The 18,736-nt window shown below is 54.6% G+C and overlaps 1 protein-coding gene across 1 annotated transcript in view; it reads left to right on the forward strand.

The window, feature by feature from the left end:
* ADAMTS14 (ADAM metallopeptidase with thrombospondin type 1 motif 14) overlaps positions 1 to 16,625 on the forward strand; it is an 86,673-nt gene extending 70,048 nt beyond the window's left edge. Inside the window, exons 16-23 of the mRNA XM_029919760.1 lie at positions 294 to 374; positions 5,780 to 5,943; positions 7,325 to 7,493; positions 7,972 to 8,104; positions 9,782 to 9,989; positions 13,042 to 13,171; positions 13,313 to 13,420; positions 15,744 to 16,625. Coding sequence (XP_029775620.1) covers positions 294 to 374; positions 5,780 to 5,943; positions 7,325 to 7,493; positions 7,972 to 8,104; positions 9,782 to 9,989; positions 13,042 to 13,171; positions 13,313 to 13,420; positions 15,744 to 16,225 — 1,475 coding nt within the window. The 3' untranslated portion in view covers positions 16,226 to 16,625. The remainder of the gene's footprint in view (positions 1 to 293; positions 375 to 5,779; positions 5,944 to 7,324; positions 7,494 to 7,971; positions 8,105 to 9,781; positions 9,990 to 13,041; positions 13,172 to 13,312; positions 13,421 to 15,743) is intronic.
* The last annotated feature ends 2,111 nt before the right edge of the window (positions 16,626 to 18,736 follow it).

The raw sequence follows: 18,736 nt of genomic DNA on the forward strand, positions 1-18,736 counted from the left end.
AGAGGGAGGGACCATCAGGAGAGAAAAGGAGGCTCAAGAAAGTGGAAAATGATAGCAACTAACATGTGTGCATACTCCCCCTACCCCACAGCCCTTAAAGAGTTTTTAGGGCATTTTAAGCCATAGCATTTCATTTGACCTTCTGGGCACCCTGGGGGCAAGGACCCCTTCCTGTTGTACAGATGAGGAAATAGGTTCTTGGGCACATGGTGGGTGGGGGGTTATGGGGTGTCTCGGCAGTGGGGCCACCAGCCAAGATACTCATGGTTTTTTTGGATCCTCCTCTGTGGCAGGAGCTCTCAAACTGATACAGATCCCAGCGGGTGCCAGGCACATCCAGATCGAGGAGCTGGAGAAGGTCCCCCACCACATCGGTGAGTGTGGGAAGCTGGGTGGGCAGAGGAGAGTAGAGTCTAACCCAGGGAACATTCCTCAAATTTAAATAATGGTAGAGAACCCTTAAAAACATTCTTTTTAAACTTATGTTGACTAGACGACCTATTCCACGCTTCGAATGTCAGGAGGTATGAATGGGGATCCCGTGAAGATTTCCCCTCCCACCTCTGCCCTCCAGGACAGCTTCCTTCCCCAGGGGCAGTCACTGTCAACCTGTTGTGCACAAAGGAAGACCGTTTTCATAGAATGTATCGGTCAACTTTTGCAGTCTAACATACCGTCCCCAGACTTTATGGTTTCTAACAAGTGTTTGTGTTTGCTTGTGGTTCTGTGGGCCACACACGAGTTTGTGCTGGGTCCAGCTGGTGCTGCTTCTACTCCTCCGCCTGGACTCACTCATACAAATGCAGCATCTGATGGGCTGTAGAGGCTGTTGGGACTGGCTGTCAGCCAGGGTGATGGAGGTGACAGGGCCATGTCCCCAGCAGGCTAGCCTGAGATTATTCCTGTGGTGTCTGTTACAGGGTCTTCAGTGGGGGAAAAGCAGGAAAGCCCTAGCATGCCACAGTTTTCCAGATTTCTGCGTGTATTATGCTTTGTAATGTCCCATTGGCCCAAGCAAGTGTCATGGCCAAGCCCAGACTCAAGGCATAGAAACAGATGATCTCTTGGTGGGAAGTAGGATTGAGTCCCAGCTCAAAGAGGCAGAGAGGCGTGCACGCAGGAATGGGAGAAATTTGCAATCTGCCCCACGGACCCTTAAGTTCTTCTTACTATAATGACATCTGAACACAATCACTGAGTCACTTCCTATATGAGTTATATGACTACAAAGCCAAGAGAGGTGAAAAATTCAGGTCCCAAAATCAATTGACAAAATCCAAATTGAGAACATCAACGTAATGGGAGAGATTTTGGTGCTCATTTGTTTGCTTTGTTCTGTTTGTGCTGTACCTAAGTTGGTGGCTAAAAACTGATCATGTCCTGAATAGGAAAATCTGTGGATACAAGAGAGTAGATTAGGGGTGGTCAGGGGCCGGGGCGGGGGGTTGGGAGCATTTGCGAAAAGGCACCGTGAAGTGTCTTGGAATTGGGGGGTGGTGCAGTAGTCAGTGAATTGCACACTTTCAAAGGCTGCGTGCGTGGTATGTGAATTACATCTCAGTGTGAGACACGTGAGCATGATTTGGAGCAGGGTCCTGGGGCAGCAGGCAAAGGCTGCCTCCCCGACACAGGGGAGTGGCTGGGTTCTCCCACACTCGTCTGTTCAGACCCCTTACCGAGGGCATGGGTGCCATGGTGTCTGTCACTGGGCCTTCGCATGTCCCAGAGGCCCCTCTTATTAATGACACTCACCAGGTCGCCCTGCTTGTCACCACCTCTTCCTAAACATGAGTGCAAAACATAACATCTCTGGGCAGGCTCACGTATTACAAAAATGCTGATGCTCATATTTTTAGATTATTATCACAATCACAGAAAGTGTTTTAAAGCCTCATGGAGAATTTGCACCCCAGGAGGAAACATCTGCGTTGACACAGCTGTGGTAGATCCCTAACCTGATCTGGAAGGCATCTGACATGGCGGAGTGCAGACAGGCAAGAGGCCCAAGGGGAAACTGAGATCCACAGTGGATTGTGGGCCCTCCGTGTACCCCGACTCACCTGTGCGGTGAGCCAGTCTGGGCCAAGCTCTCCTGTCTCCCAGCTCTCTGCCCTTGCCCACCACACCACCCCGCAGGGGGAATTATGAGTTGGTAGGGCTTGGCTTGGCCAGCTCCCTGCCCACGTGCCTGTCTGGCTCCGGGATATTGTTCCAGAACAGAGGCCAACGGAAGGGAGGAGGTGAGGAGAAAAGGGCCATGGACTCCAAGAAGAGGGTGGAGCTTGCAGACACTCCTCCTGCTACACCCCTGCAGATGATTCTATAATACTAGCAGCCTGCTGGGCCTCCTTAGCCAGCCCTTCAATTCATCCCGGCCCCACCCCTGACTGCGGACATCTAGCTCCTTCATCCTCCGGTGGTGAGGAGTGCTCCATGGAGGCTGCCCCTGGGCAGAGGCTTCTAGAACCCAGGGCAGGCTCAGTGTGGGCAGGCTCGCCTGTGTGTTTACCGGGTGAGTTCCCTGGAGGGTTGAAGCTCCCAGGAGCCAGGCGGGGAGGGAAGTGGGACGGAAATCTGACATTGGTCCGCATCGTGTGGTTGCACAGCTGTGAGGTACACGGCAGACCCTCCCTAGAAATGTGCGGGCTGCGCAGCTGAGAGTGAGCGTGTGTATGTGTGCATGCTCCCTGGAGAAGTCTGGGACAGGTGGCTGTCCCGGCAGTGAAGGCCGAGGCCCTGTCCAGGCTCGTTAGACGCTCCTGGAATGTGGGGGCTTTGAGTCTTTGAAAGGGGCTTCAAGGAAGAGAATCATGCTGTTCAGAGCTACCGTGTGCCAGGCTTCGAGCTGGCGCTTGTCATTCGTTACCTCCCGGGGGCCGCGGGACAGCCCACGGAGACTCCTCTCTAGCCGTGAAAGTTCTAGATGGCATCTCCTTCCAACAGAAGGCTGTCTCATCTACATTGAAGATCTGTTGTCTGTACGGACCTCCATGAATTATCGAGGCTGGATCTTCTGGGAAACTTGATGCAGTTTCAATGTCAGCACTTGCTGCTTCCTTCACCTTGTACTTTTATGGCTTCTCTTCTTAGACCTCAAGAACCAACCTCTGCTACCTTCAAACTTTTCTTCTGCAGCTTCCTCCCCTCTCTCAGCCTCCATAGAACTGAAGAGAGTGAGGGGCTTGCTCCGGATTAGGCTTTGGCTTAAGGGAACATTGTGGCTGGTTTGATTGTTTTTTTTTTTTATTTCAATGTTTATTTTTGAGAGAGAGAGAGAGAGAGAGAGAGAGAGAGAGAGAGAGACAGAGCGCAAGAGGGGGAGGGACAGAGAGAGAGGGAGACACAGTATCCGAAGCAGGATCGAGGCTCTGAGCTGTCAGCACGGAGCCCGATGAGGGGCTTGAACTCTGGAATCTCGAGATCATAAGCTGAGCCGAAGTCAGACACTTAACCAACTGAGCACCACCCCCCTCCATCCCCCCTGGTGCCCCTGGAGTAGCATTTTCAATTTCCTTCAAGAACTTCTCCTTTGCATTCACAACTTGGCTGACTGTTTGGCACAAGAAGCCTGGCTTTTGGCCCATCTCAGCTTTTGGCATGCCTTCTGCCCTGAGCTTAATCATTTCTAGTTTTAGATTTAAAGTGAGAGACTTGTGACTCTTCCTTTCACTTGGACACTTAGAGGCCATTGTAGGGTCATTAACTGACTTAATTTCAATAGTGTTGTGTCTCTGGGAACAGAGAGGCCCGAGGAGAGGGACGGAGCTGGTCCATCTGGGGAGCAGACAGAATACATACAACATTTATCGTGAAGTGTGCCGTCTTAAATAGGCGTGGTTCTTGGTGTCTCCCAACATTTGCAATGGTATCAGAGATCACCGGTCACAGATCACCATAACAAAGTTAACACTCATGAAAAAGCTGGAAACGCTGCAAGAATTTCCAAATTGTGACGCAGAGACACAAAGTGAGCAGATGCTGTTGGGAAAATGGCACCCACAGACTCGCTTGGTGCAGGGCTGCTGCAAACCTTCCATGTGTAAAAACCGCAGACTCTGTGAATCCTGGTGAAGGGAAGCATGTGAAATGGGGCTGGAGATGCTTAGGGTACTGAGTGGGGCCAGCGGGGGGCCGGGCTCGGATGGAGGTGTGGTGGTAAGATTCACAGAGTCCAGCCCACCGCCCCCAGAACGGGGGGTGTCCAGCCAGGGCTGGGGATGCCCGCTGCTGTGGCAGATAGAGCGGCAGGGAGATTTGAGGCTGGGCCCAGCTCTGGCTCTAGGTCTGGTGATTCTGGGAGCAGAGAGGGCTCGGACATTGAGAGATGATAGGGCATCTCCCCTCTCACTCAGCAGGGAGGCTGGTCCTCCAGACAGCTGGGCCACCAGTGCTCTGTGGGTCCTGGACACACCTTTGCCCTTCACGGTCTCTAAGTCCCATCTGGACTAATAACAGCACCAACCTCGGGATGCGTGTGAGGATTCCATGGAGGCGGGTACTGGGGTGACCAGTACACGGTTAGTGCTCTGAATTGTTGGCCCTGCTGGTCTCGTAATGATGCTGAATGGTTTCCATCGGCACCAAGCGGGGACACACACGGGCTCCAGAGCCTCTGCTCTCCCACCTGGGCTGGGAGGCTCGGGTCTGAGGCTGCAGCCCTTCCCCAGCCTGCCGCCTCCAGGGTGGCCAAGGCTGGGCCGCAGGGGCCTTCGCCAGGCCGTCTGCACCTGCATACCTCCCACCCACCTGCCGCCCGCTTTCAGTGACAAGTTACAAGCTAATCACTCAGTGGGACCTCAAGGGGCAGACGTTTACAGATGTTGTTAAAACTCACTCTGTGCCAGGCCCCAAGAATCCCAAGATGGAGGAGATACACCGGCAGGCTGTGGGGGACACAGGCGACAGTGCTAAATATCAGGCAGTGTTCTGGTGGCAGTAATAGTGCCTCTCATTTACTGCCTGCCACGCACTCTGTCTAGGTCTTTCCACATATGGACCCCTTTCCTCGTATCGAGGGCCCCGAGCAGATAGATGGGTGGGAGTAGGGTACTGCAGCTGTCCTGTGGCTGCAGCCCTATGAGCTAGTTAGCATTCCCATGGTGAAACTGAGGCAGCACAGGGAGGCTAAGTCACTTCACCAGATCAATCTGACGACAGAGCCTGTACTCTTAGCCTTGTGCTCTGCTATAGAAGGGAGGGCAGGTCCCTGAGGACCGGGCAATCAAAGAAGGCTTCCTGGGGGCACCTGGCTGGCTTAGTTGGTTAGGCGTCTGACTCTTGGTTTCGGCTCAGGTCGTGATCTCATGGTTTGTGGATTCGAGTCCTGCATCGGGCTCTGTACTGACAGCAAGGAGCCTGCTTGGGATTCTCTGTCTCCCTTTCTTTCTGCCTCTACCCCCCATCCCAACTAAAAAAAAAAAAACCCATGTATATATATATATATATATATATATATATATATATATATATGGAAAACTTATTTATATAAAAAAGGAAGGCTTCCTAGAGGAGGGAAATATTGTGCTAGCCTTACATATGGATGAAGAGTAGTCAGACAGGAAGAAAGGGAGATAGTGGGAGGATTGGGGCATGCCAGGTTCCAGGGGCAGTGACGCTGTGTGTGGACAGCATGGTGACTCATCTGACTGGAGAAGTTCTGGTGGAAAGGGGTGACAGGTCATAGGGACTCACGAGGGAGGTCTTGGAGCCCCGGAGGAGGCCTGGCTAGTGCTCCCGTGGAGGGGAATAGAAATCTGTGTGACCCTCTCCCCATGGCCAGCGGTGAAGAACCAGGTCACAGGCAGCTTCATCCTCAACCCCAAGGGCACGGAAGTGATGAGCCGGACCTTTACTGCCATGGGCCTGGAGTGGGAGTATGTGGTGGAGGACGCCAAGGAAAGCCTCAAGACCAGTGGGCCCCTGCCTGAAGCCATTGCTGTCCTGGTGAGCCCCCACCCTGTACGGTCCACCCCCTCGCCACCCCGCCCCCTCTCCCCAGCTTGTTGTCTTCACCCTTGAGCCAGCACAGGCCTCCTGTTGCAGTGTCTTTAGCAGCCTGGCCAAGGCCAAGGCCAGGATGCCCTCAGTGCACGAAGGCTGGCAGGATGGCATATGAGGAGGGAGAAAGAAATGTTGTCCTGCTCTGAGAGGGAGTGTGTTCTCCTTAAGGCAGCATCAGAAATAGGGCCCGGGAATGAGAGGAGGCACCTCTGTTGGTTCCTCCTGCTGCCCTAGCATCACCCGATGTCCACTTGCATTATGGCATTGCCCACAAGGAGCCTGGGGGGGTGCCAGCCCATGCTGCCAGCTTCCTGAAAGGGAGATGGAGTCACTGTCCTTGCTGGGGTCCACCTCTTCCCACACCTCCTCTTCCTAGACTGTGGACCAGGGCTTGTGAAGAGGGATTATTCATGCAGGAGATCAGACCAGAAGGGACTTTGTCTGTGGTGCTCTTGACCCTGGCTGGGTCATGCCACAGACAGCTTGGATGGGCTGTTTTCCTGATGCTACACCCTCACTAGTTGGAGAGGCTCTAGTGGGTAGGGTCTGAAACCTATCGGTATTAGCGCATTATTTCATTCTGTATGTATTTTTTGTTCACCTTATATTTACTGACCACCCTTACCCCTATGGCCAATGATTTCCAATGAGGGTGCCAAGACCATTCAGTGGGCAAAGAATAATCTCGTCACCTAAAGGTGCCAGACAACTGGCTGTCCACCTGGAAAGAATGAAGTTGAGCCCCTACCTCATACCGTATACAAAAAAGAGCTCACATATCTAAGTAAAAGAGCTAAAACCCTAGAACTCTTAGAGAGAATAGAGAGAGAAATCCCATAAAGAGAGACCCTTGATCTTAGTTATGATACCAGATGCCTGGGCAATAAAAGAAAATTAGGTAGATTGGTCTTCATGGAGGTTTAGAGCTTTTGTACATCAAAACGGCATATGAAGACAGTGAGAAGACAAGCTGAGCAGAATGGGAGACGATATTTGCAACCAGAGATCTGGTAAGAGTCGTACAGAGCATCTGCTAGAGTCAGGTAGTGTGGGCGCCCCTGGTAGGCGGGACAGACCAGCAGCCACGGCTCCCGCCCTCGTTAGAGCTTAGGTCTGCGGGAGGGGAAATGATCAGTGAGCACACAGGCTGTTCTTGGTGCTCAGCCCGAGTTTGCTGCATGGCTGCTGGTCCGAATGGTCTCTCAGGCCATGCTTGGTACTGGCCCCACATCCTTTCCTTCGACCCCTTCTCCCTGTCCACCCTCCATGCTGGCCCTGCTTCTCTGCTCTTCAGTCCTGTGCCACCTTCTCTGTTTCCCCTCAGGTGCTTCCCCCAGTTGAGGGTGGCCCCCGCAGCAGCCTGGCCTACAAGTATGTCATCCATGAGGACTTGCTGCCCCTTATCGGGAGCAACAACGTGCTCCTGGAGGAGACAGACACCTACGAGTGGGCACTCAAGAGCTGGGCCCCCTGCACCAAGGCCTGCGGAGGAGGTGCGGGACTGCCCAGCCATCTGGCTGCCTCGTGGGGCAGCCCAGGGATTGGCAGGGGAGGAGCAGGAGTGGCTGGGGGCCAACACTATATCTACTTGGTGTGTCCCTAGCTTGTGCCTCAGTTTCTCCTTAAAGATCTCTCAGGTGTGGCAGCCTACCTGGCCAGGGCCTTGGGGATGGGTCTGGGAGTACTGGAGCAGTACTGGGGCAAGGCCTGTGCCCTGTAAGGACTCCCCAGCTATGGCGAAGGCAGGCTTCCAGAGCTAGGTGCCTCCCCCTCAGCCCCTGCATTGCTGGCTCTACACCAGGGACGCATGAAATGAGCTGATCAAGGAAGGCTTCTTCAGAGAGTGACTTGGGCAGGAGGGATGCAAAGGCACAGGGGGAGGTAGGATGGGCTCTCCAGGTTCTCCAGGGCCCCGGCGGAGCAGTGGGAGCCTGGCAAGACTAGGCCCAAGTCTGCCTGTCCTCCCCCCAGGGATCCAGTTCACCAAATATGGCTGCCGGCGCCGGCGAGACCACCACATGGTCCAGCGGCACCTGTGCGACCACAGGAAGAGGCCCAAGCCCATCCGTCGGCGCTGCAACCAGCACCCATGTGCCCAGCCCGCGTGAGTGTCCTGGGGGACGGACCTGGAGCCTGGCCCCATTCCCGAAAGCATCACTGACTCTCTCATAGCCCTGGCCCCTGGACAAGGGGCTGCTTCCTCTGGCCCGAGTATTGAGGGTCATGGCCCCTGCATAGAGCAGCCCGAATGCCAGACTCCGTCCGTGGCCCATGCTGCCCTCCTTGCCAATCTAGCTGCATCTGCCCCCTGCCCCCTGTGGGGTTTCTGGATTAATTTCCACTCCCCGAAGAAGGACAGTGTTTCCTTTGTTCTGCCCCTTCCAGCATTCTTTTACCAGTGGGGAAACGGAGGCCCACTTTGGGGACACAACTTTCCCTCAATGATCTGAGGGGACCATGAGGTGGAGTGGACCTCAGTGCTTCTAGACCCTGGGGCGCAGGCCAGGATGCTGTCCAGTGGCCCCCAGCTGTCGTCTAGCCCCTGAGTGGGTTCCCTGACCTGAGGAAACAGGCTCATTTGGGCATAAGGTCATGGTCTTGGTCTTATTTGAAGGGAGCCTCATGGAGAAGAGCTATGAGTTTGCGGGAAGTCGAGGCGTGGCCTTGAACCCGTTACAAAGATGGCCCCACGCCCCAGGCAGAGCGCCGAGTCCACTTTTCCTGCCTCCCCAGGAATCTTCCAGGGTCCGAGCGGTCTAACAGTCTAACTGGGCTGGACTGACTCACAGCAGTTCAGGCTGGGGGGACCTCGGGGCCAGGACAGGAGCTGATGGCTGTGCCCGCCTCCCTGTGCCTGGCCTAGGCCGGGATACTCTGCCCCTCAGTGCTCCATGCTCCCCCTTCTCACTGCATGCAAGCCACTGTCCCCACCGTCTGTGACCACAGAGCATGCAGCACTGACTCTGCTGGGATCCTGAGCACGTCACTTCTCCCTCCATCCCGGCTTCTCAATCGTAAAATGCCAAATGAAGTTTGGGGCCTTTTTTGGTTTTGTGTTTTAAAGGAAGGGGTTGGCTGAAAGAGCCCTCACTCACTAAAAGGTGTCTCAGGAACGGGAGAGGGCTGTGGGCTGGGGCTGCCCCTCCCGCCACCCCACCAGAGCTGTTTTCATCTTTGTCTGATTCATGCCGTGGGGTCTGCTGATGGTGCTCTTGGAAGCTGCTTTGTGGCTGAAACAGTGGGAGACCGCAGCTTAGATGATCAGCACCAAAGCTCTGCCAGTACTGACAGTGATAGTAACAGTGCCTGCATTTATTACATGCCTACTGCATGCATGCACTCTGCTGGGTGCTTTACGTATACAAATCCTTTAAATTGTCCCAAGAGCCCCAGGGGCGGGGGGCTCAACTCTACCAGCTATGAGTCTCCTGCGGATCTTAGCACCTAGGACAGTACCTGCCCAAGGGAGACACTCCAATATTTACGAAGTGTTGAAAGAATTCTGCTATTCTTAACTTGCCTGCGGACATGCAGGGTGCGATTTAAAGATGCATTATACCCATGCACTTTTCAGATGAGGAAGCGGAGGAGATAAGGGACCTCCCTACGGCCACACAGCCTGGCAGCAGCAGAGCCATGGACAGTTGTCTTGGCTCCCAGCATTCTGGAGCTCAGACCCACTTCCCAGCTTCCACCCACAGGGATTCAGGGGGTGGGAGCGACCTTGGGAGGAAGCGTCCCCATGGTCCCACCTCCCACCTTTTGCCCTGTCTGTCTCCAGGTGGGTGATAGAAGAGTGGGGTGCCTGCAGCCGGAGCTGCGGGAAGCTGGGAGTGCAGACCCGAGGGGTACAATGCCTGCTGCCCCTCTCCAACGGTACCCACAAGGCCATGCCGGCCAAGGCCTGCCCTGGGGACCGGCCCGAGGCCCGGCGGCCCTGCCTCCGGGTGCCCTGTCCAGCCCAGTGGCGTATGGGAGCCTGGTCCCAGGTGAGTTGTTCTCAGAGGGTGGGAGGGGCTGACCAGGGGCCACTTTCTCTGGGGAGTCAGGAAATGGTGGGTCTGGGTTGGGAGCTGCAAAGAGATGTGGTGCCCCCTGCTGGCAGAGTCTCTGCCTGAATTTCTCTTTCCACATCTGATCTGATGTGATCCGAATTTTCTCAAATCCAAGTCCAACAACTCCTACGTATCCTGGGCCATGGGCCTGGGCTAGGCCTTTATATTCATTCAGTATGTTCTCTGATCTAGAACTGGGCCAGAACTAGGAGGCCTGGACTAATATCCCCGCAATGCCAGTGAGCAAACTGAAGCACTTTCTTGCATTTAAGAAATATTTACCGAATACTAGCTACTTGCCAGGCACATTGTACTAGGAATGCCTGGGATCCCATCATCAACTAGACAGACAGGATCCTTGCCCTCATGTAGCATACAGTCCAGTGAGAGAGACCTAAGCCAATAACAAAAGCATTTACAGATGGCCACTGGAGCTGTGGAGAAGTAAATGGGGGTAATATATCTGGGAGGACCTCCCTGAGGAGGTGACATTTGAGTTGAGACCTGAAGGCTGAGCCACAGGAAGACCCTTTGTTCCAGAAACCAAAGGACAATGGGACTGGAGCTGAATGGAAGGGACAGGGTCTACGGGGTGACAGAGAGGCAGGCAGAGGTCCGTCCTGCAGGACTTTGTGAGGAGTTAGACTGTATTCTAAGTGGGGCTCCTGGGTGGCTCAGTCGGTTAAATGTAGGACTTGATTTCGGCTCAGGTCATGATCTCACAGTGAGTTTGAGTCCCTTGTTGCTCTGTGCTGACAGCAGGGAGCCTGCTCAAGACTCTCTCCCTCTCTCCCTGCCCCTCCCCTGCTTGTGCTCTCTCAAATAAATAAAATCAAACTTTAAAAAGAATGTATTCAAAGAGCAGTGAGAAACTGTTGAAGGGTTTTAATGCAGAGCCAGGTTTTAAAGGTCACCTGTCAGCTCTGCAGAAAGTTTGCTCCTGGGAGGCCAGGGTGGGAGAGGGGAGACAGTAAGAAGGTGGTGGAGTAGCCAGTCCAAGTGCTCGTGGCTAGGCCCTCAGGGTGGCCACAGGGACATTTTTGGCCTTGAGTTTTCTCTAAAAAATTCATTTGAGGGGCACCCATGTGGTAGTTAGGTAAGCGTCCAACTTCGGCTCAAGTCATGATCTCACAGTCTATGAGTTCGAGCACTGCGTCGGGCTCGACAATAGAATACCACAGATTGAAAGGGACAACCTTGAAGCATACTTACCAATGCGGAAAAAGCTCAGAGAGAGGTGAGAGATACCGGACTACGAAGGCGGATCACTGCCGATGGGATCCAGGCGCTTCCGGTTTTATGAACCACGACCCAGTACTTGAAAATCTGCCAGGAGGCTGGCGCATGCAGGCTGCTCCTGGTATTCGCACAGGCTTCCGTGACCAACTTCCTCCTACTTTCCTGGATGCCTAGAATATTGCCTAAGAAAGAGTATTTTTAAATACCGAAAATCCCCACACAACGTGGGCAAATTTTATCTTCTCCGTAGCGAATAGCTTTATTTGTTTTGATATAAACAGAAAGATCGCTGGCCCACAAGGACCCCTTAGATAAAACTGACAGCAAGGCGACAGGTGGTGGAGGACCGTTGCTCCCGTAAGATGGACAGAGTGCTCAGGAGCTGTTGTCAGTATTCATCCCTGGGGAAGGAGCCGTCTGGTGCCCCCGCCTGAATGGCCCTTCGTGCTCATGTGTCCCTTGGGCCCAGCAGGAGAAGCACACTTCTGTGGGTCTTTCCCTGCCCTGTGGCCTGGTCACGCTGTGTAGCCCTGCTTTCTGAGAGCCCCCCCCCCACACACCCAGCCCCCATCTCTCAGAGGAGGTGAGGCCCCGGGGATGAGGTGCACAGCTGGCTCTGCAAACTGTTTGCCTTCGGCTCCTTTGCTCCCACACCTTTCCCTTTTGGGGAAGAAAACACTTTTTTTTCAATGTTTTATTTATTTTTTTTTTTTTTTGAAAGACAGAGAAAGACAGAGCACAAGCAGGGGAAGGGGCAGAGAAAGCTGGAGACACAGAATCCGAAGCAAGCTCAAAGCCGTGAGCTGTCAGCACAGAGCCTGACGCAGGGGCTCAAACCCACGAACCCTGAGATCATGACCTGAGCTAACATTGGATGTTTAACCGACTGAGCCACCCAGGTGTCCCAGGGGACACTTTTTTTTAAAGTTTATTTATTTATTTTGAGACAGAGAGAGAGGAAAGAGAGAGCATGAGCTGGGTAGGGGCAGAGAGAGAGAGAGAGAGAAAATCCTAAGTAACAGGCTCCACACTGTCAGCACAGAGCCTGACATGGGGCTCAAACCCACCAACCAGGAGAATGTGACCTGAGCCGAGATCAAAACTCAGACGCTTAATTAACTAAGCCACCCAGGCGCCCCAGAGGACACTTGTGAACATGCCTCTGGCAGCTGACTTTTGCTGTGTTGAGGTGCAGAGAGAGGCATTGAATGTCAGACCTAGAGGGGTTCGTAGGGACCCTGGCACCCCGTTCTCTCAGGGTAGCAAGTGTCACAATCCAGGTCCTTACATCCCATTATTAAGATATCGTCAAGTAAGTGGACCTGCTACATGTCCCTCAGGCTGGTGGATCACAAGAGGACAGTTTGCAGGAATGATCCACAAAATATTTAGGGATCCAGGCATAGGCCAAACATAGCAGACACAGGCAGAAGTGCTGGAATGGGGTCTCGGAGGTCTGCTCCTGAACCAGGGTTCACTGCGTAGGTGACGGGAAGGTTCAGGGGCTTCTGAGCTTAGGGCAGCAGTCATTCACCTGGCACAGGACTAGGGACAATTGGTGTTCTGTCCCGATGAGGCTACTTAGAGCGAGCAGCCTTTGCATGTCCCCTGGTCAGGTAGAAACCCGGCAGCCTCCTCTGTACCTTTCCGTCCTGGACCCTGGAGCTCACTGCCCCCTTCCTCTTGTCTCCCCACCTATCCCTTCCCTGCCACTGTGGCCTGACCTGGCCCTGGCTTCCTTCGACAGTGCTCCGCCACCTGCGGGGAGGGCATCCAGCAGCGGCAGGTGGTGTGCCGGACCAATGCCAACAGTCTTGGGCAGTGTGAGGGCGAGAAGCCGGACATGGTCCAGGTCTGCAGCCTTCCCCCCTGTGGAGGTAAGCTGGATAGGATGGCGGGGGGGCGGGGGCGGGGGGTGGCAGGCCTGGCTCCTCTGGCCTAGACCTGAAACCCAGCCCAGCTTGCATCCTTGGCCCCTGGAGATCCCCAGTACTAGAGCTGCTTCTCCCCACTCACAGGAAATCTCCAGAACTTGACAGCGAGGGCTGATGTTCGGGAACCTGTGACCCCAGGACAGTGGGTACCACAGTCTGGGCCCCTACATCCCATTAACAAGATATCATCAAGTACGTATATATCTGGACCCAACTCCCACCCTCAAATCTTCCAGTGTCGCCATGTCCCAAGCACAGGCCATGTGGTGGGACAAGCCCCAGCTTCCTGTCTGTCTATGTGACCTCAGCTTCCTGGAGCCTCAGAGTCCTCAGCTATGAGCTAGGGGTGCTGTCCATACTGGTCCACAGTCCCTACCTGCAGTTTCACAAGGTTGAAAGCTTCCAGCAGTTTCCTAAATTTGGTGCAGACTCATTTGGCTGCAGAATCTGGCCTGACCCAGGAAGAGATCAGTTATTCTTTTGCTACAGAAACATTGCTGTGGTTTGTCCCACTCCCTACTATGGATGTTCTATAATGTGAATATTACTTTTCTAACCTCGGAAGTTCTGAATTATCAATCATATCTGGTTTTAAGGTTTTGGGATAAGCAATTGTAGACCTGAGCTGTCTTTGTAGGGCTGTTGAGGGAATTAAGTGAGATAATGCATGCACTCCTGCCTAGCTGTCAGATAACACCAGAAATTGTAGTAGCGCTTTCTCTCAGGAGGCAGTTAGTCCATCCTCCCATGTATCCATCCAACCATCTACCCACCCACCCGTCTGTCCATCCATTATCCATCATCCATGCATCCATCCATGTATCCATCCATCCACCCATCCACCCATCCATCCTCCATCTATCCATCCATCTACCTACCCATCCATCCATCCATCCATCCATCACCCGTGTATTCATCTGTCCATCTACTCTTCCATCTATCCGTCCATTAATGTTAACTGAGCATCTGGTATACACCAGGCCCTATACTTCCTTCCTAGATTGTTTCTCTCTCTCTTTTCCTTCTTCATTTTCTCAAACACCAGGGTTTAATAAGACAAGTAGCAGAAAAGTCACAAACCGTAAATTCTAGCTGGAGGACCAACTGGCTATGTGATCCTGTGCAGACCCCTAAACCCCTCTGGCTCAGCTCATCTCCTCACTGGATGTCCATAGAGGATTTTCAGGCTCCAGCCTGGCTGCTGCTCTGCCCCTGTTCTGAGACCCAGGCTGCGCGAGTGCCGGAGTTCCTTCCCTTTCCCATCCAGGAGTGAGGGGGCAGCTCTGATTCTGGCCCTAGAATTCGGGCGCCATCTAGAGGCCACTGGCTTTACATTTTTTCCTCTAATCTTTTCCTTGAATCTTTTTCCTGTTACCCTAAACCAGCCCTCCCCGCCCTGCCCTGTACCTAAACACACATACACACACACACACACACACACACACACACACACACACACACACACGGAAAAAAATAGTAGAAAGCAAAGATCCTGCCTTCACATTGTCTGGAGAGACCTACCTGGAACTATCACAGAAACACAAAGCCATCTTTAGATGACATTTGAACCAAAGCAAATGAAAGTTGTATAGTGGGCACCCCTATATGCCAGAAGCTTTATAAATGGTATTTATAATCATAATGTTATCGTTCGTGGGTAAGTGTCTAGCATTATCCCCATTTTATAGGAGAGGAAACCGAGGTTTGGAGAGCTTAAGTGACTTGCCCAAAGGGCTCACACTTTTTGAGTGGCAGAACCTCATTTGGAACCCAGATCTGCTTGATTCCAGATTTGTTGGCGGAGGGCTTACTGTTTCAAATGTGTGTTGATGGGTGGCAGGATGTCGCATCGGCTTGTCACAAGTGTGGGTTACCTGGGCATTTGCCTGGCCCTGGCCCAAGTGGATCAGTTAGTTCCTTTGGGTGGATTGGGAGGGGCCAGGGTTTTGACTTCATTGGGAGCAGGATTTCCAAGCCTTGCTGTGGGTCAGAACCACCCAGCGCCCAGGCCACACTGACCGTCCCGTCTCCCCGGGCATGCAAAGGGGGCAGTCCCTATTTGTAAAGCTCCTGGGGGGTTCCACTCTGCAGCTACATCTAACGACTGATGATGTCGGCCCGTGGTTCTCAGATTTGTCCACGCATTGGAACCACTTGAAGCTTTCGTCAAAACGCAGAGCTGGGCCCCACGCCCAGAACTTCTGATTCAGTAGGTCTGGATGGGGCCTGAGAATGGGCATTGCCAACAAGCTTCCAGACGATGCCGATGCCTGTGTGTGGAGGCCCTACTTTGAGAACCACTGCTCTAGGGGATCTTCGTTCCTCTTCCATAAAACAAGGGCTCCTATGCCGGCCAGTCTCTCCCTTCAGGCCCCCCTGTGGTGCCCTCTGGGGCACAGCTTTAGAGCAGGTCAAGTGACGTCGGGGCGGGGGGGGGGCTGGAGGCTGGCGGTTGGGGGGCTGAGAGGGAGGTGAGGCATCCCCCCCAGCAGCGATCCTTGTGTTGTGTGTGCAGCGGAGCCCTGCGTGGCGGACCAGTCCATCTTCTGCCAGGCAGAAGTCCTCGATCGCTACTGCCCCATCCCTGGCTACCACCGGCTGTGCTGTGAGTCTTGTTCCAAGAGGGCCCTAGGCCCTGGCACCAGCCCGGACCCTGGCCTGGCCTCCTCACCACCATTCTCCACTCCTGGGAGTCCCGAGTCCCCCGCGGATGCTGGGGAGCGCACCGTGGGAGCAGCAGGATCAGATGGCCGTCAGCGTGGCCAGCCCACACCACTCCCGAGACCTCTGGCTACCAGCACCCCAGTGACCCAGCACCGCTTTACTCCCCAGAAACTGAGCCCCAGAGCATTGGGGGGCACTTCCCCCAGCATCCCCCGGGAACTGCCTTGGGGCCGGACCGGGGCACCTGTGCGGGTCTCCGAGGAAAAAGGGCAGGTCAAGGAAGACCCGAAGCACCCAGGCACCAGCCTTCCCACCACCTCCCTGGTGACCTGAGCCCCCACCTTGCCTATCCCGCCAGTCAAGTTTACACTGTGCTGCCTTGGAGGCCGCCTGCTCAGAGGACACACAGCGGAGCAGGGGAAACACAGACTTCCTTCTAAATTATTTGCCTTCTTGTTGTTCTAGTTTGGGGCTGTGATCCTTGACCCCGTGATGTGGATGTCTGAGGAAGAAAACGGTCAGGGAAGGCCCTAACCGGCGTTACCTCAGCAAGCAGCCGGGGTGACGCAGCCAAACCTCTCAGGAGTCCTGTCTGTCTCCTGGCAGGACTGAGGGCCAGCTAGCACCCCCTCCTTCCCCACATTGGATCCTTCCAGCTGCCTGCCTTTGCCAGAACCTGTGGGGTCTACCATGGAGGGCCTGTGGATCTGGCCCCTCTGCCCAGAGAGGCACAGCAGGCACAGGGGAGGTGAGGGGGGAGCTCTCTCAGGGAAGTCCTCAAGGAAGGGGGCTGGGGGTGACTGTGGTCACGAGGCTCCGGCTGCAGGGGTGGGGTGGGTGGGAGGCGAGTTCCTCTCAGGCCCAGCTCTTCACAGCAAGAGCACCGCCCAGCTCCTCCAGCCAGGGCCAAGGCTAGAACCCAGCTCCCCCTTGCTGGCCGGAAGGCAGGCTATCTCTGCCCACGCATGTGGCACCTCCTGTTACTTCTGGGTCCTCCCAGCCTCACCCTGCCTGGTCCAGAGAAGGGGGCTCCGGACGCTCTGGAACGTGTGTCCTCGTCATCCAGGGCATTCACAACTGGTGCTAGACCCCTGGCTGAACCAGGAGTGTCAACTTTGGTCGTCACTTTATAGCACAAAAGGCGCCCAGCCTGGAAGGTGACATTGTGGGACCCGGGGACTGGGTTCTCAGGCTGTGCCCCATCAGTCATCATTCTCTGCCAAGGACCCCACCTGCTGGAGTCAGGCTTCTTCTCCCACTTGTCCGGGGCTGGGCCAGAAGTTTGTCATGCCGGGGGAAGGGGGGTGGTCAGGTCCCAAGGCTGAGGACCACCGTCCCCCCCGGTCCCAAGACCCAGGGTAGGATGTGAGCCTTTGCCCCATGCCTGGGGGGGCAGGGGAGGAGACACCACCCACAGTGCTGTGGGACCTCGGCCGCCCTCCGTGTTACCTCCAAGGGAAGGTAACTTCCTAGACCCTCAGCCTTCAAAAAACCACTTGGGATGCCAGAGCGTCTCCCAAGGGTCCTTATTCCCAGTCGCGTGGAGGGTCTCCTGGACTCATCAGCGGGTGACAGAGGTGCTTGCCAGTCTTCCTTCCTGGGGGCAAGGGGGCTGTTCTGAGCCAGCTAGAGGCCTAGGAGCAGTGGGTCCCCCCCACAACCCCTGGAGAACAAGAGACCCCACTGGGGGGCCCCCAGCCGTCCTCTCCACCCCTCCCCGGGACCCTGGGGCCCACACTGAATCATTCCTGTGAGACCCAGCCTGCCTGCATTAAGGGTAGAACTGCCTGTGCCTCTGAGAGCAGGATCTTTACACGGTTATGTATTTATTAACATTGTCCTTGGTGCTTTGTTTTGGAACCAAAATGGCGTGTTGTGTTTTTCTTGTTCTCTCTGTTTTAGAGAGAAAGGACAGTGAAGCCGCCCTCCTGTGTACTCTGCTGGGCCCGGTGCCTGGGGGGAGGGCATGGATGGGGGAGCAGAGCTGCAGAGCCTCCACCCTCAGCCTCCCTGCCTTGGCCTCATTCGCTCTTGGGCTCCTTGGAGCACCAGCTCAGGGAAGGGAGGCCAGAAGAGCACCGTGGGCCCCGGGGGTGCTGCCATCGAGTAGTTCTGGGGCTGTGGGCAAGTTGCCGTTCAGGCAGAAGTGCTTGAGAGGTGGTTTTGGGGTGTGCATACGGAAGAACGGTCTAACTAGCAAAACTGTTAGAACATGCAAGGGGTGGCTTCCCTAGAGGGGGCGGACACTCCTTCCCTGGGAAAGTCCAGGCAGAAAGTGCCAGACAGGAGGGGGAGGAAGGAACATTGATGCTGGGTGAGCAGAGCGGGCTGACATGCAGCAGGTGTAACTAAAGCCACCCCTCCAAGGGGCGCCTGGAGGGGCTTAGTTGGTTAAGTATCCGACTCTTGATTTTGGCTCAGGTCATGATCTTGTTGTTCGTGGGTTCAAGCCCCGATTCGGGCTCCATGCTGATGGTGTGGGATTCTCTCTTTCTCTGCCCTTCCCCTGCTCATGTGTGCACCAGAGCACTCTCTCTGTCTCTCTCTGAATAAACTTAAAAAATCATTTGAAAAACCAGCCATCCATGCTTCACACCTTGCTTGTGTCAGACATCACTAATCGACTGCCACTCTCTTTTAAGGAGTGTATCCCAGGCCCTTTCCTGCCAGCTGGGGGGTCAGGACAAGGCACAGAGATCTGCTCCAGACCTCACAAAACTCCGTTTACATCCCCCTGCAAACAACCTGTCCTGGGAACCACCCATTCTGAACAACTACCCCTGGAGCCTAGGGGTACACATGCAATGACATCACTTCGTAGGGGTGCCGACCTAGGAGATGCTA

This window comes from Suricata suricatta, chromosome 2 (assembly GCF_006229205.1).
Source record: "Suricata suricatta isolate VVHF042 chromosome 2, meerkat_22Aug2017_6uvM2_HiC, whole genome shotgun sequence".
Classification (NCBI taxonomy): domain Eukaryota; kingdom Metazoa; phylum Chordata; class Mammalia; order Carnivora; family Herpestidae; genus Suricata; species Suricata suricatta.